This window comes from Scyliorhinus torazame, chromosome 11, assembly GCF_047496885.1.
Source record: "Scyliorhinus torazame isolate Kashiwa2021f chromosome 11, sScyTor2.1, whole genome shotgun sequence".
NCBI classification, from domain to species: Eukaryota; Metazoa; Chordata; class Chondrichthyes; order Carcharhiniformes; family Scyliorhinidae; genus Scyliorhinus; species Scyliorhinus torazame.
In genome coordinates, this window is record NC_092717.1 from 58,230,817 (window position 1) to 58,245,696 (window position 14,880).

Genomic DNA, 14,880 nt, shown 5'->3' on the forward strand with positions numbered 1-14,880 from the left:
CTGGCCTGCCCCTGCAAAGAGAAGTGCTTTTAAAGGTTGACTTACCTCCCAGCACCCTCCTTCCGCAATGCTCCCGCTGAAACTGACTAACCAGCTGCTCTCACACCGCCGAAATCAACTGGCCTGCCCCTGCAAAGAGAAGTGCTTTTAAAGGTTGACTTACCTCCCAGCACCCTCCTTCCGCAATGCTCCCGCTGAAACTGACTAACCAGCTGCTCTCACGCCGCCGAAATCGACTGGCCTGCCCCTGCAAAGAGAAGTGCTTTTAAAGGTTGACTTACCTCCCAGCACCCTCCTTCCGCAATGCTCCCGCTGAAACTGACTAACCAGCTGCTCTCACGCCGCCGAAATCGACTGGCCTGCCCCTGCAAAGAGAAGTGCTTTTAAAGGTTGACTTACCTCCCAGCACCCTCCTTCCGCAATGCTCCCGCTGAAACTGACTAACCAGCTGCTCTCACGCCGCCGAAATCGACTGGCCTGCCCCTGCAAAGAGAAGTGCTTTTAAAGGTTGACTTACCTCCCAGCACCCTCCTTCCGCAATGCTCCCGCTGAAACTGACTAACCAGCTGCTCTCACGCCGCCGAAATCGACTGGCCTGCCCCTGCAAAGAGAAGTGCTTTTAAAGATTGACTTACCTCCCAGCACCCTCCTTCCGCAATGCTCCCGCTGAAACTGACTAACCAGCTGCTCTCACACCGCCGAAATCAACTGGCCTGCCCCTGCAAAGAGAAGTGCTTTTAAAGGTTGACTTACCTCCCAGCACCCTCCTTCCGCAATGCTCCCGCTGAAACTGACTAACCAGCTGCTCTCACGCCGCCGAAATCGACTGGCCTGCCCCTGCAAAGAGAAGTGCTTTTAAAGATTGACTTACCTCCCAGCACCCTCCTTCCGCAATGCTCCCGCTGAAACTGACTAACCAGCTGCTCTCACGCCGCCGAAATCGACTGGCCTGCCCCTGCAAAGAGAAGTGCTTTTAAAGGTTGACTTACCTCCCAGCACCCTCCTTCCGCAATGCTCCCGCTGAAACTGACTAACCAGCTGCTCTCACGCCGCCGAAATCGACTGGCCTGCCCCTGCAAAGAGAAGTGCTTTTCAAGGTTGACTTACCTCCCAGCACCCTCCTTCCGCAATGCTCCCGCTGAAACTGACTAACCAGCTGCTCTCACGCCGCCGAAATCGACTGATAATGCTTTGCCAAATGCCTATTGCCATGAAATATAGTCAAGCAGCCAGGTAAGAAGGAGTATAGGGTATTAAGGCAACTAATCCGACTACTAAAGTTCCTTCTACACCTGGGCAGCAGCATCTTCATTGGTAAAGACCGATTCAAAGGATTTACTTAGTACCTCAGCTATGCCATCTGCCTCCATGTATAAATCCTCTTTTGGCCCCTTATCAGTCCTACCTGTTTTATCACCTTTTTACTATTCATATGCCGAAAAAAGGTCTTGCACTCTCATTTGTTAATTGTCAGTCATTTTTTCTGCTCTCTCTTTGCTTCTTGTATTTGTTTTTTCACTTTACTCCAAAATTTCCACATTAGGTCTGGTTCCACATTGTATTATCCACTTTGTATCTGTCAGAAACACACTTTTTTTTCTTCATCTTAGCCTCTGTCTCTTACATCACCCAGAGAGCTCTGGATTGGTTTCCCCCAACTTTCCTCTTTGTAGGATTTTAAAGTCCAGAATCAAAGTCCAACAAGGTAGTCCTTACGGAGGTCAGTAGGTTAGAATCATAGAATCACAGTGCAGATGGAGGCCATTTTGCCCATCAAGTCTGCACCAACCCTCTGAATGAGCACCCCACCCAACATGCACATCCCTGGACTATTAAGGGGTGGCATGGTAGCACAGCGGTTAGCACTGTTGCTTCACAACTCCAGGGTACCAGGTTCGATTCCCGGCTTGGGTCACTGTCTATGTGGAGTTTGCACGATCTCCCCGAGTCTGCGTGGGTTTCCTCCGGGTGCTCCGGTTTACTTCCACAATACAAATAAGTGCAGGTTAGGTGGATTGGCCATGTTAAATTGCCCTTGGTGGCCAAAAGAAAGGTTAGGCGGGGTTACTGGGTTACAGGGATAGGGTGGACATGTGGGCTTAAGTAAGGTGCTCTTTCTCAGGGCCGGTGCAGACTCGATGGGCCGAATGGCCTCCTTTTGCACTGCAAATTCCATGATCTATGACATCTATGATCTATGAATTTAGTTTGGCAAATCCACTTAACGTGCACACCCTATGATTGATTAGTTGAAAATTGATATTGGTTAATTCAAGTTTCCGGTGGTGCTGACTTCACAAGATGAGATAGGCATGTAGAGATGAATCATCTTGCAGCGGATGGTACAGAATTTCCATGTGTCCAAACCTGGGCAGAAAGATCCTTTTCCGTGTAGCTGCTTGTAGGATGGTAACAGCAGACTGAGCTTACAGTTCCACAGACAAATTTACTGGTTTCACAACTAACGGTCCATGTCACATGACACCCACCCCTTCACAGTGTGTTTGACAAAGGGTGTATATCGATTGTCACGATGGTTAACTGTCTCAATCATTTAAGAATTGAAAGGCCAGTTGCGTTGCCCTTTGGCCTAGCAGATGAGGAGACTCTGGTTGGCCATCCTGGGTTATGAAATGCACATGGCCTTTGTATAGCTCTCCTTGAATGTGGCCTGTGTAGCCCACAATGTGGTGTCCGTGGTTCTTCAGAGATAACAGATATTGATCCAACAAATTTAAAGGTCTTTGTCCAGTTTTAAACTATTAGAAATAGTTACAAGGACATCAATAAACTACATATATATTATAAAAGATATATAGTGTGACATCTTAGGCCCCTCTACAATTGCTTCTCACATTATTGAAAGATTTTCTTCATTGTCAGCTGTTGATGTTTCAGCTATCATTTGTCATAATAGAAATTTCCAATAGCCATAAATGAGATTTCATAACATGATGAGGCTAAGTGTTGATGCCGTCATAAACAATTCGACGGCGTGATCATGCCCCCAGGAGCAGCGATTCGGACCCCTACAGGGGGCCAGCACAGCACTGGAGCGACCCACGCCGCTCCTGCTGCCAATACCGGCATCAAATGCGCGTCGCGGGTCTGCGCATATGCGCTGCGATCGGCGCCAATGCGCACATGCGCCGTGCGACCGGCGCGATTGCACACATGCGCGGTGGCTCCCTTCTCCACTTCGGCCCCGACGCAACATGGCGTAGGGCTACAGGGGCCGGCGTGGAGCAAAAGAGGCCCGCAGCCCAAAAGGCCGGCCCGCCGATCGGTAGGCCCCAATTGCGGGCCAGGCCACAGCGGAGGCCCCCCCCCCCCCCCCCCGAGGTTGGCCCCCCACCACCACCAGGCTGCCCCTGGATGGATGCACGCCGAGGTCCCGCCGGGTAAGACCACACGTGGACAGCGCCGGTGGAACCCGGATTTTGTATGCGGCCGCTCGGCCCATCCCGGGCCGAGAATTGCCAGGCAGACCACGCAGAGCAGCCCCCGACTGGCGCCGCGCCGACACCAATGGCGCTGATTCTCTGCTCTCCGGAGAATCGTCGGGGCGGCGTCGCGCGATTCGTGCCCGACCTGGCGATTCTCCGGCCCGGCGTTGGCTGAGCTAATACTGCCCCATGTTTTTGATGGCTATTCGCCTTTTGATCCATAGAATCCCAACAATGCAGAAGGAGGCTGTTCAGCCCATTGTGTCTGCACCGACCCTCTTGAGAGAGCACTATACCTCTGTCCACTCCCCCGCCCTATCCCCGTAGACCCGCACATTGATCATGGCTAATACAACTAACCTGCACATCCTTGGACCCAAGGGCAATTTAGCATGGCCAATCCACCTAACCCGCACATCTTTGGGCTGCGGAAGAAAACCAGAGCACCCAGAGGAAACCCATGCAGCCACTGGGAGAACGTGGAAACACCACACAGTCAGTCACAATGCCGGAATCTAATCGGGGTCCCTGGCGTTGTGAGGCAGCAGTGCTAACCACTTTAACAAGTTTTTGTTTTAAGAACTTGGACTGTCTCAAAAGCCTCCATCAGCTTTGACTGGATATGTTTATCTTGCTTCAAATATAGCTGTGCATTTTATTAGGTATTCAGATTCCAGGATTTTATGGGGTTTATTCTTACAAACCTGAGTGTATGCAGCTTGTAGAATATTCCTGCATATTATTTAGGTATCAACAAAAGTTGAAGGAAGAAGGGTGAATTATTTCATCCTGTGAATATTTTAAACGTTTTCTTTATTTTCTCTGGAAGACTATGAAAAAAAAGTGGTGATTGAATTGTCAAAGCTTTACTTCAGGCTGTGATGGCAGAATTCTGTTATCTGTTATGAATTGCTCAGACAGTCAACACTTGAGAAGCAACACCAATAATCATGATTCTTTTGTTCGGAAAATAATAGCTTATGGAGAATGTATGCAGCTTTAAACTGAATTTAAATGTAGATTTTTCTCTGTTTCTTGCTAAGGCTTTCTGGATAGACACAATCATATATGATAATGTTAAGTGTTTTATTTGTTGATGGACATTTTTTATTCCAGATTGTTTTAAGGGCAGGTTCATTTTTACAGCATTAAAGGGTAAAATATGTTCTTCTGCATTTCGGATTGCACATTGGGAGAGTATATCAGAAAACTGTGATTTTTATTATTATCATCCTATTATTTTCATCCCTTATTTAGGAAGCAGATAATTTATGCTTTGACATCTTAAGGTAAATAAAAGAAATGTCTGCCAATGGAGTTTACTGCAGGGCATAAAAAGAGCTCTGAACAGGTTGGGGAAGGAAGGTGATAGGTAAAAACCTGGTGAGGAGTTGGAACCTGATGTCTTGAAAGGGGTCAGTGGCAGTTGGAGTTGAACTCCTTCCCTAACAGCACTGTGGGTGTACCTACACAACATGTACTGCAGCCGTTCAAGAAGGCAGCTCACCATCACCTTTTCAAGGGCAAATAGGGATGGGCAATAAATGCTGGGCTCACCAGAAAAGTCCACATCACTTGAATGAAAATTATCTTGAACCCCCTATTCCCTCATAGCATGTCAGAGCTGCCATGTCAAATTTTCCAGATTCCAGCAATCTTTTCAAAATATATATTTTTATTCTCCTTTTTCACATTTTCTCCCAAATTTACACCCAACAAAAACAATAATCAGTAAAGAATGCAATGTCAGTCCCCATATCAATAACAACGATCCCATCCTCCCACCAAACCCCCAAACATTAGCCTGCATGTTAATATAAACAAATGACAAAAAGGAATCTGGAATCACCCATAGTCACCATTAACACATAACAGTCCATCAGTCCCTCTCCGCCCAACCCTCCCAGCCCCTCCCCTAATGTTCAATGTAATCCAATTCTCGAAAGTGCATAATGAATAACGGCCATGAGTTGTAGAACCCCTCCATCCTTCCCCTCAGTTCAAATTTGACATTTTCAAGCGTTAAGAATTCCAGCAGGCCCCCCCCCCCCCCCCCCCCCCTCCCCCCGCCACGCCAGGGCCCTCCACCCGAACAGAATCCGCCTTCAGGCGATCAACGGGGCAAAGGCTACAACATCTGCCTCTGCACCCGTTTCCAACCCCGGCTGGTCTGACACCCCGAACATGGCCTCCCGAGGGCCCAGGTCCAGTTTCATGTGCACCACTTTAGAGATTACCCAAAAAACCTGCTTCCAGTAATTTTCCAGCTTTGGACAGGACCCAAACATATGAACGTGGTTTGTGGACCCCCCCCCCCCCCCCCCAACAACGTTCTCACACACCTTCTACCCCCTCAAAGAGCCGGCTCATCCTCGCCCCACCCGCAACGTTCACACACATCTTCTACCCCCTCAAAGAGCCGGCTCATCCTCGCCCTTGTAAGGTGTGCTCTATATATCACCTCATCAGCCCCAACCTTGCACACTAAGTGGAGGCTTTCACCCTCCGGAGCACCTCACACCAGAACCCCTCCTCCATACCCTTTCCCAACTCTTCCTCCCACTTTGCCTTGATCCCTTCCAGTGGCACCTTCTCCTCTTCCAAAATAGCCCCGTAAACTGCTGACGCTACCCCCTTCTCCAGTCCCCCTGTCGTCAGCACCTCCTCCAGCAATGTGGAAACCGGCTCTACTGGGAAGCTCTGTATTTAGATTCCAGCAATCATGAACACTGCCTCGTTTGTAATGCCCCAACTCTTCTCCTCAAGTTTTCTCCTTTCATTTCCTAACCCATTCAGTGTTCATAAAGTCCTAAACCCACATTCACAGGGCCCTCTAATCTCAACTGCCTTTGTAACTACCAAATCTACTTCTCCCTCACTTCATGTTCCCAAAATCCGAGAGGTGCCCCAGTGTTGTCAGAACGTTCCTCTCTCTAGTGTTCCTGGAACCCCTACCTCAGTGCTTCCAGAAACCTACACAGCACTGCTCCCACGCAGTATGTTGAAACTATGCTCCCAGCTCTGCAGGAAATGTGGAGGCTCACCTAACCCCATTGTCTGTCCTCCTTATCCACCACTCTACCTGAGCACCAATCTCCATGACCTCCAGTCTCCCTCCTGAACCCCGTTCCTCAGTCTCCCCCTCTCTCCAATCCCAGTCCATGTTCACACTGTTCACTTGCCCAGCAGCCCAATCCAATGATTTCCACCCCCTCTTACTCCCACCACATCCCCTGCTATCTCAGTCCCTCGTTGCAGCTACATGAACAATTTGTTTTAATGTAGGGAGACAGCCCATGATCTTCCACAAAAAGAGATACTGAGTCAGAGAAGAAGATAGTTTACTATAAGTTTGGTCAGGGAAGGAAGTCTATTAAGGAGCATGCTAAAGGAAGATGGGTACGTGAAGAGACCCAGGTGATTTAGGATTAAAATTGATGAGTTTAGTATCTCCATAAGTGAAGGCAGAGCTGGGCGATTGAATGGTGGAAAATGCACAAGGGGCCGGAATTGGAGAAATGCAGAATTCCTCTGAAAGGGAAGGTAGGGATGTGGCAGAGACAGCTGAACAGTTGCTCTTGATTTTATAAACCAAGATGTCCAAAAGCTCCTTGCCCTCATTGGAGGTTAAAGTGGAGGGACCAGGGAAGTGATGCTAAGAAACTAATGGTGTGGGGAGAAGGAGGAAGGAAAAAAGCCACGTGTTATTAAATTTTCCACTTCTATTTAGGGTGTTATTATCTTTGCGTTCTGATTTCATCTTCGAATACTGTGTGCAGCGCCCAATGGTGTATGCTGTGGTCTGGCCAGATCTGGTATTGAATGTCTAAACCAATTGTGCCCCATTACTTTTCATGTCTGCATACTTGAACTTAATGGAGCCAAGATGGAGGTCAAACCAGGTGGAAAGAATGATAGTGGGAGATGTTAACAGTTTTGGTAGGAACAAGGGCATTATATGTGGAGTTGAGGTTGCAATTAAGCAGATTGATAGCTGAGGTGTCATCAAGAACAGAGGGCCAAGGTCTGAGATGCAGAAAAGGGGAAGGGAGATAGAAATGATGTTTTATGAATCTATGAAACACCAGGATGGCTCAAAGGCAACAGAAAGAAAAGAGGCATGAGGCAGACTGCAGGATTAATACCTTTCAATCATTATATGCTGTAAATTAATGACACCTCACTTCCAGATGATTGTGGTGGTAAACAGGAGAAAGATATATGAATAGAACATAGTGCAGAAGGAGGCCATTCAGCCCATCGAGTCTGCACCGACCCACTTAAGCCCTCACTTCCACCTTATCCCCGTAACCCAATAACCCCTCCTAACCTTTTTGGTCACTAAGGGCAATTTATCATGGCCAATCCACCTACCCTGCACGTCTCTGGACTGTGGGAGGAAACCGGAGCACCCGGAGGAAACCCATGCAGACACTGGGAGAACGTGCAAACTCCGCACAGACAGTGACCCAGTGGGGAATTGAACCTGGGACCCTGGTGCTGTGAAGCCACAGTGCTATCCACTTGTGCTACCGTACTGCCCAATAAAAATAAAAACCCAAAATGTAAGAAGCCAATCTCAGCTGAGCCAGAGAAAGTGGTACTAGATTGACTTAGTGAGTTGGTTTGTGGAGGAGAACCTTGGCTGGGGTTTCCTCCTTATTGCTGCCATGTGACTCCTGCAGGAACTTCATGCATATGGTCACTCAGTATTTATGATGTGGAGATGCCAGCGTTGGACTGGGGTGGGCACAGTAAGAAATCTTACAACACCAGGTTAATGTCCAACAGGTTTGTTTAGAATCACTGGCTTTTGGAGCACAGCTCCTTCATCAGGTGACTTTAATCGGGTGTTGTAAGACTTCTTACTGTACTCCGTATTTAGGTATACAATGAATAATCATCTTTAGCAAATCATCAGTGGATAGCAGGCAGTGATGGAAAATGTCTTCAGGAAGGGAGGAGAGAAAACTGCTGAGAATATTTTAAACATGTACAAACAATCTTTGTCTGTCTCTATGCTAGGCCCCTGACAGCACTCTTATTAATTGGACACAAATAATGAAAGGCCAGAAATCTGATCTCTGCATTATTCAAGGATACAGTTTCAATACTAAGTTAGCTGAGGTAACGCCACATACCCCAATAGACGCAGAGCTGGAGCTTGAGGACTCGGTGCCTCCATAGCTAGGCGTCCATATTTCTGCATCGCCGTCATGTCGCTCATCTACTTAAACACTATTTCCATTCAATTGCAGCTCCAGAAGCTAAAACGTTCACTGTCGTTTAAAGCAAAAGGTCTCAGGAGTAAAAGTGCCGACAACTTCTTCCAACGGACGAGCAGCGAGACAAAGTTGCAGGTGGAACTGCTTCCTGGAGTCAGTTCCAGCACTGGACAGCTCCCAGTGTCAGAAAGTCAAACATCCACCCCAACCAGAACCCAGAGGCAGGCTGAGAACAGGACACATTCCTTCCTGGAATACATTTTCAAGAAACCAACCTTCTGCGATACCTGCAACCACATGATCGTTGGTAAGCGGTTCCCTCTTGTGCAATGAAGTATGTATGCCTGTTGACATTCTTTCTAATTCTAAGGGTGAATTTCTGGTAAATAATTGTTATTAGCAGGTATTGACCATCCTTCAAATGATACAGTATGGAGTCCAACGGCAACAAATATGAACTATCTTGTAGGCAATGGAAGATTTAAACTTTAATGTAATTTCTGATAAAATATCAATAAGAAGTCTTACAACACCAGGTTAAAGTCCAACAGGTTTGTTTCAAACACGAGCTTTCGGAGCACTGCTCATTCCTCAGGTGAGGAGCACTGCTCATTCACCTGAGGAAGGAGCAGTGCTCCGAAAGCTAGTGTTTGAAACAAACCTGTTGGACTTTAACCTGGTGTTGTAAGACTTCTTACTGTGCTCACCCCAGTCCAACGCCGGCATCTCCACATCATGATAATACCAATGCAGCATTGTAACAATATTGAATGAGTAAATAGCATTGGGCACATTTTAATAAGTTTGGCCCTTCTCTGAATTCTTGGGTAGGTCAGCCAAATTGTTCAAAACTGTGCAGGTTTTGGTCAGCATTGTTCCACTTGAGGCTTGCAGAGTTAAATGCAGGCATTGTCCACTGCATCCTGGAGCTGAAATCCCAGTGGCTCTGGTTTCAACATTTGAATACTTATGAAAGTATGGTGCATCGGATTAACAAATTTAAGGTAAAATGTTTGCTTGTGGATTACATTTGCAAAGCAACAATACATTCAGATTTTTAATTTTTTTTAATTTGTTTTTTAAAATTTAGAGCACCCAATTCATTTTTTCCAATTAAGGGGCAATTTAGCGTGTTCAATCCACCTACCCTGCACATCTTTGTATTGGGGTGAAACCTATATGTGCAAACTCCACACGGACAGTGACCCAGAGCCGGGATCGAACTGGGACCTCGCCGCGTGAGACTGCAGTGCTAACCACTGAGCCACCGTGCTGCCCCAACAATACATTCAGATAAAATCTAACACAAAACAAAGTTATTGAATGCAGTTAGGCATTGAAGATTGAATTCTACAAAGAAATTCCCGATTTCTACTGCCGTTGTGGGAAAAATATGCTTCCAAATTTTGGCACTTTTAATTTTAAGATTATATCCTCTTGTTTTCCCACCAGCGAAAATAGTTTCTTTGTGTATCCTATCAAATCACTTTTCATTTCAAACACCATTCTGGTTAATCTGCACAGTATCCCACCAAAGGTAAAATGTCCTTCCCACGGTCCATTGCCGGTACAGTATGACTAAGGCTTGAAACAACTGTGGCAAAAGCTCTTCCTCTGTGTATTCCCGTCTTCTTGAGATAAATGTCAACATATTATACTGCCAGGTTTAAATTACCTTTATGCTTGGTCTCTCAGATCTCTTTGCTACCGTACAGTTGGTAGTTTCTCGCCATTTAGAAAATACTCAAATCTATCTTCTCGCACAATTCCATCTGCTATTGTTTTGCCCACCCACTTAAGTTATATTGGTTATTAACCTGTTGTTAAAATACCCAACAGAAAGATTACACCTAAACATGTAAAACAGTGTATAAAATGCTGCACAATAATTGTGTTGATGAGCTTTTGAATGCGTAAAAGTATTGAGGACTTGATGTGCAACTAAAACCCCATTTACACAGTGAGTGAAGAACAATGGTTTTTGATGCTTGATTCTAATCGTGAGGTAGAAATATCATAGTTTAATTTTTTCAGCCCTGTAAAATTGTAAAGCATGTTTTCCAAACATTCTTGAATATAAGGGATTTTCATATTTTATATTTTTTTGCAGTAATGTTATTAGAATCTGAGTTAAGATGCATACAGATGTTTGGCCTTTGCTTCCCTGATGGCCCAGAGATGGATTTTAACCCCAAAGTCGGGGGGTTAAATTAGCGACATGGCAGGGTTGCTCAGACTTGAGAAAATTAAATTCGCCTTGAGGGGTTTGTTACAGAGGTTCGCTCAGAGGTGGCAGCCGTTCATCGACTTCTTCGACAAAATTAGACTGTCGGGGGAGGGGGGAAAAAGCATGGAAGTGACGAGGCATGGAAGTGACGAATCGGGTAGGAAAACCAATGACTGGAGGGCCGGGAAGGGCTGACGGTGTGTTTTTAAAAGCCATGTTGGTTGGGGTTTGTGTTCGGGGCGGGGGGTGATGGTTATTTTGTTGTGGGTTCGGTCTCTTGGATGTTGTTGAAAAGTGTTAAAATTATAAATGCCTCAATAAAATATTTTCTAAAAAATAAGATGCATACAGACAGTACATCTGCTAAAGCTGTCATTAAGGAGTCATAAAAATGAGATCAACGTTAATTTTGCAGATGAAGTGTCTGCTAATGGAATATTCATTATGTTTAAAGGACAATTAGGGTGTAGATAATTTATGAGGAGTATTGTGTTTGGTTCTGGCTAAATAGGTCATGGGACATTTTGTGGGAGGAGACAGAAGAATGCTTTATGCTATGGGTGCAGATTATGTAACTAAGGGGAGCAGCCAGGTCTGTCTCAAAAGTTAGTTCTTCCTATGATTCTAATCTGCACAAGAGGTGTTTTAGTTTTGGGCCCGAGAGGTTCTTAAGATTCGGCACAGAGAAAAGCAAATAAAAACATGGTTGTTAACTTTATTTATGAGTGGTATTTTGAGCTACCTTGGTTTGATTAATTAGAATAGAGAGGCAGGTTTAGGAAGTAAGTTAAAGTCTCTCTTTTACTTAAGAACTCTTGTAACTGTTAACTAGAAAGCTATTTCTCTGTTGTTAGTGTGGTTAATTCTGTGTTTCAATTAAAGTTTGTTTTAACATAAAATATACATATTGGTCAGTGTTATCACTCCTGTGGTACAGTAACATTTCCTCACAATTTTAAACATTGAAAATAGATGGGTTCTCATCCAGGATTCTAACATTTACCATTTATAAAATGTTGTACTGATGACATCTATTGACAGAAATAGATCACTCCATATGATTATTATATTAACCCTTCTTTTTCTGAAAAATAAAGTTCCATTGATTAACAGAATCTCCAGTAAACATTAGTGATTTAAACAAAAGCCAGATACTGTGGATGTTGAAATCTGAAATAAAAATAAAATGTTGGAAATACTCAGCAAGTTAGGCAGCATCAGTGGAGAGAAGCAGCATTAGTGTTTCAGTTCGACTGAGTTCTGATGGAAGGTCATCAACTCTGTTTCTCGCCATGAATGATTTCAAACCCAGAAACATCACAACCACATTTAAACTTATACTTTCCTCTGTGTAGCAGAAATTGTTATCTTACAATGAATTGTGACAAGACAGGTCAATAAATTGTTTTGTGGCTATGATACCGACAGTATTGCCATGACTAATCCTTCCATATGGATCGGATGGCTGGGGCAATCGGACGAGGCCACACTTGTACAGAGCTGTTTAAAATTATGAAGAGACTGCACAGATGGTTTCCAATAATTTAGAGGTCAAGAATCTGGAAGCACAGTTGTGAGATTAAGTCCAAGAGACGGCAGTATGGGAGCACAGTTGCTTCACAGCTCCAGAGCCTCAGTTCAATTTCCAGCTTGGGCCACTGTCTGTGCAGAGTCTGCACGTTCTCCCCGTGTCTGCGTGGTTTCCTCCGGGTGCTCCGGTTTCCTCCCACAGTCCAAAGATGTGCAGGTTAGGTGGATTGGCCGTGCTAAATTGCCCTTTGTGTCCAAAAAGGTTTGGTGCGGTTACGGGGATAGGGTAGATGTGCGGGCTTAAGTAGGGTGCTCTTTCCAAGGGCTGGTGCAGAATCGATGGGCCGAATGGCCTCCTTCTGCACTGTAAATTCTATTATTTTAAGATTTGGGACAGGTAGCATGAGGCAACTTTTAATATGTAAAAGATTGTGAGGCTGTGGAATTCAGTACCAGAGTTAGTGATTGAAGCAGGGATCATAAAAGCATTGAATGATAGGTGACTGAAGGAGGAAGGAAGGGAGCTGGGAACAGAGCAGGCACATCTGATTGGGACTGCTGCTCACATAGAGGCTAAACACAAGTCAGGGCTATCTGGGTCAAATAGACTATTACTGCATTGTAATTTCTGTATAATTCTCTTGTGGGTTAAAATGTGACATTTAAAGGAAACTGAAACACTGCTGATCAAAAAAAAATCATTAAACAACTAAGCCTGACATGATTTTAAAAGAGTTCAATTGTTATTTATTTGCAGTGGTCTGAAATAGTATAGCTTAAGGTTAATATTGGCTATTAAATGCATTATCTGTTCGTTCAGATCGCTTAATTGCTGACAGGATATATGGAAAATATTGATTTAACTTGTGATATATGTTCACTAAACAGGCACTAATGCTAAACTTGGGCTTCGTTGCAAGGCTTGTAAGATGAGCATCCACCACAAATGTATTGACGGCGTTGAACAGCAACGATGCATGGGCAAACTGGTAAGAAGTACTGTGCGCTTGGCATGGTTATCGCAGGAACAGACAGAACACTGCAGGCTCAAAGATTAATCCTTGAGGGTTTTAAAATCCGCACAGATTTTCTATCACACAAAATCTTGCAAAAAAAACCCAATGATTTTACGGGACACGATATTGGTAAATACACAGAGGCAATCTAGCAGAATTGCAGACATGCTAAATTTACGACATCCTTTCCATAAAGCCAATTGTATTTTGCACTCTGCCAAAGAAAAAGTAATTTGGTTCTGAAAAGGTTAATGTATTGTGACAGCAGTATGTTTAAACAAATATAGGAAACAGCAGCTGACTGGGAAAGGGATGTTGGAGGTTGCTGGGCACTGGGTCCAATGGGAAGTACGAGTGCAAATTTCTCCCGACGGTATGAAAAGTTTAAATTATTGAAGGCTGGTTTTAGAACATTACAGCGCAGTACAGGCCCTTCGGCCTTCGATGTTGCGCCGACCTGTGAAACCACTCTAAAGCCCATCTACACTATTCCCTTATCGTCCATATGCCTATCCAATGACCATTTGAATTCCCTTAGTGTTGGCGAATCCACTACTGTTGCAGGCAGGGCATTCCACGCACTTACTACTCTCTGAGTAAAGAACCAACCTCTGACATCTGTCCTATATCTATCTCCCCTCAATTTAAAGCTATGTCCCCTCATGCTGGTCATCACCATCCGAAGAAAAAGGCTCTCACTGTCCACCCTATCCAATCTTCTGATCATCTTGTATGCCTCAATTAAGTCACCTCTTAACCTTCTTCTCTCTAACGAAAACAGCCTCAAGTCTCTCAGTCTTTCCTCATAAGATCTTCCCTCCATACCAGGCAACATTCTGGTAAATCTCCTCTGCACCCTTTCCAATGCTTCCACATCCTTTCTGTAATGCGGCGACCAGAATTGCACGCAATACTCCAAATGCAGCCGCACCAGAGTTTTGTACAGCTGTAACGTGACCTCATGGCTCCGAAACTCAATCCCTCTACCAATAAAAGCTAACACACCGTACGTCTTCTTAACAACCCTCTCAACCTGGGTGGCAACTTTCAGGGATCTATGTACATGGACACCGAGATCTCTCTGCTCATCCACACTGCCAAGAATCTTACCATTAGCCCAGTACTCTGTCTTCCTGTTATTCCTTCCAAAATGAATCACCTCACACTTTTCTGCTTAAACTTCATTTTCCATTTTGGACTGAAAGCTGCAATTGGAGGTTATTTGACATAACTGGATATCTAAATATAAACTACCCTGTATAATGATAAAGACAAGAGGATTTAATTTGGTTGTTTTGATGTAAATCTGCAAAATTACATCCATTTAATTTAAGTTGACATCCTCAGCTCATAATTTGGATAAACGTTAACGGAGAAATGTAATCAGCAATCTTCTACCAAAGGGTTTGGTGTAACATACTGTGTGGCATGTTGAA

The 14,880-nt window shown here is 44.8% G+C and overlaps 1 protein-coding gene across 2 annotated transcripts in view; it reads left to right on the forward strand.

Annotated features, from left to right (window-relative positions):
- The window catches only part of stac (SH3 and cysteine rich domain), a 231,442-nt gene that overhangs the window by 86,303 nt on the left and 130,259 nt on the right, over positions 1-14,880 (forward strand). For both annotated transcript variants that reach the window (XM_072467316.1, XM_072467315.1), the window contains exons 2-3: positions 8,705-8,978; positions 13,317-13,417. In XM_072467316.1, coding sequence (XP_072323417.1) covers positions 8,705-8,978; positions 13,317-13,417 — 375 coding nt within the window. The remainder of the gene's footprint in view (positions 1-8,704; positions 8,979-13,316; positions 13,418-14,880) is intronic.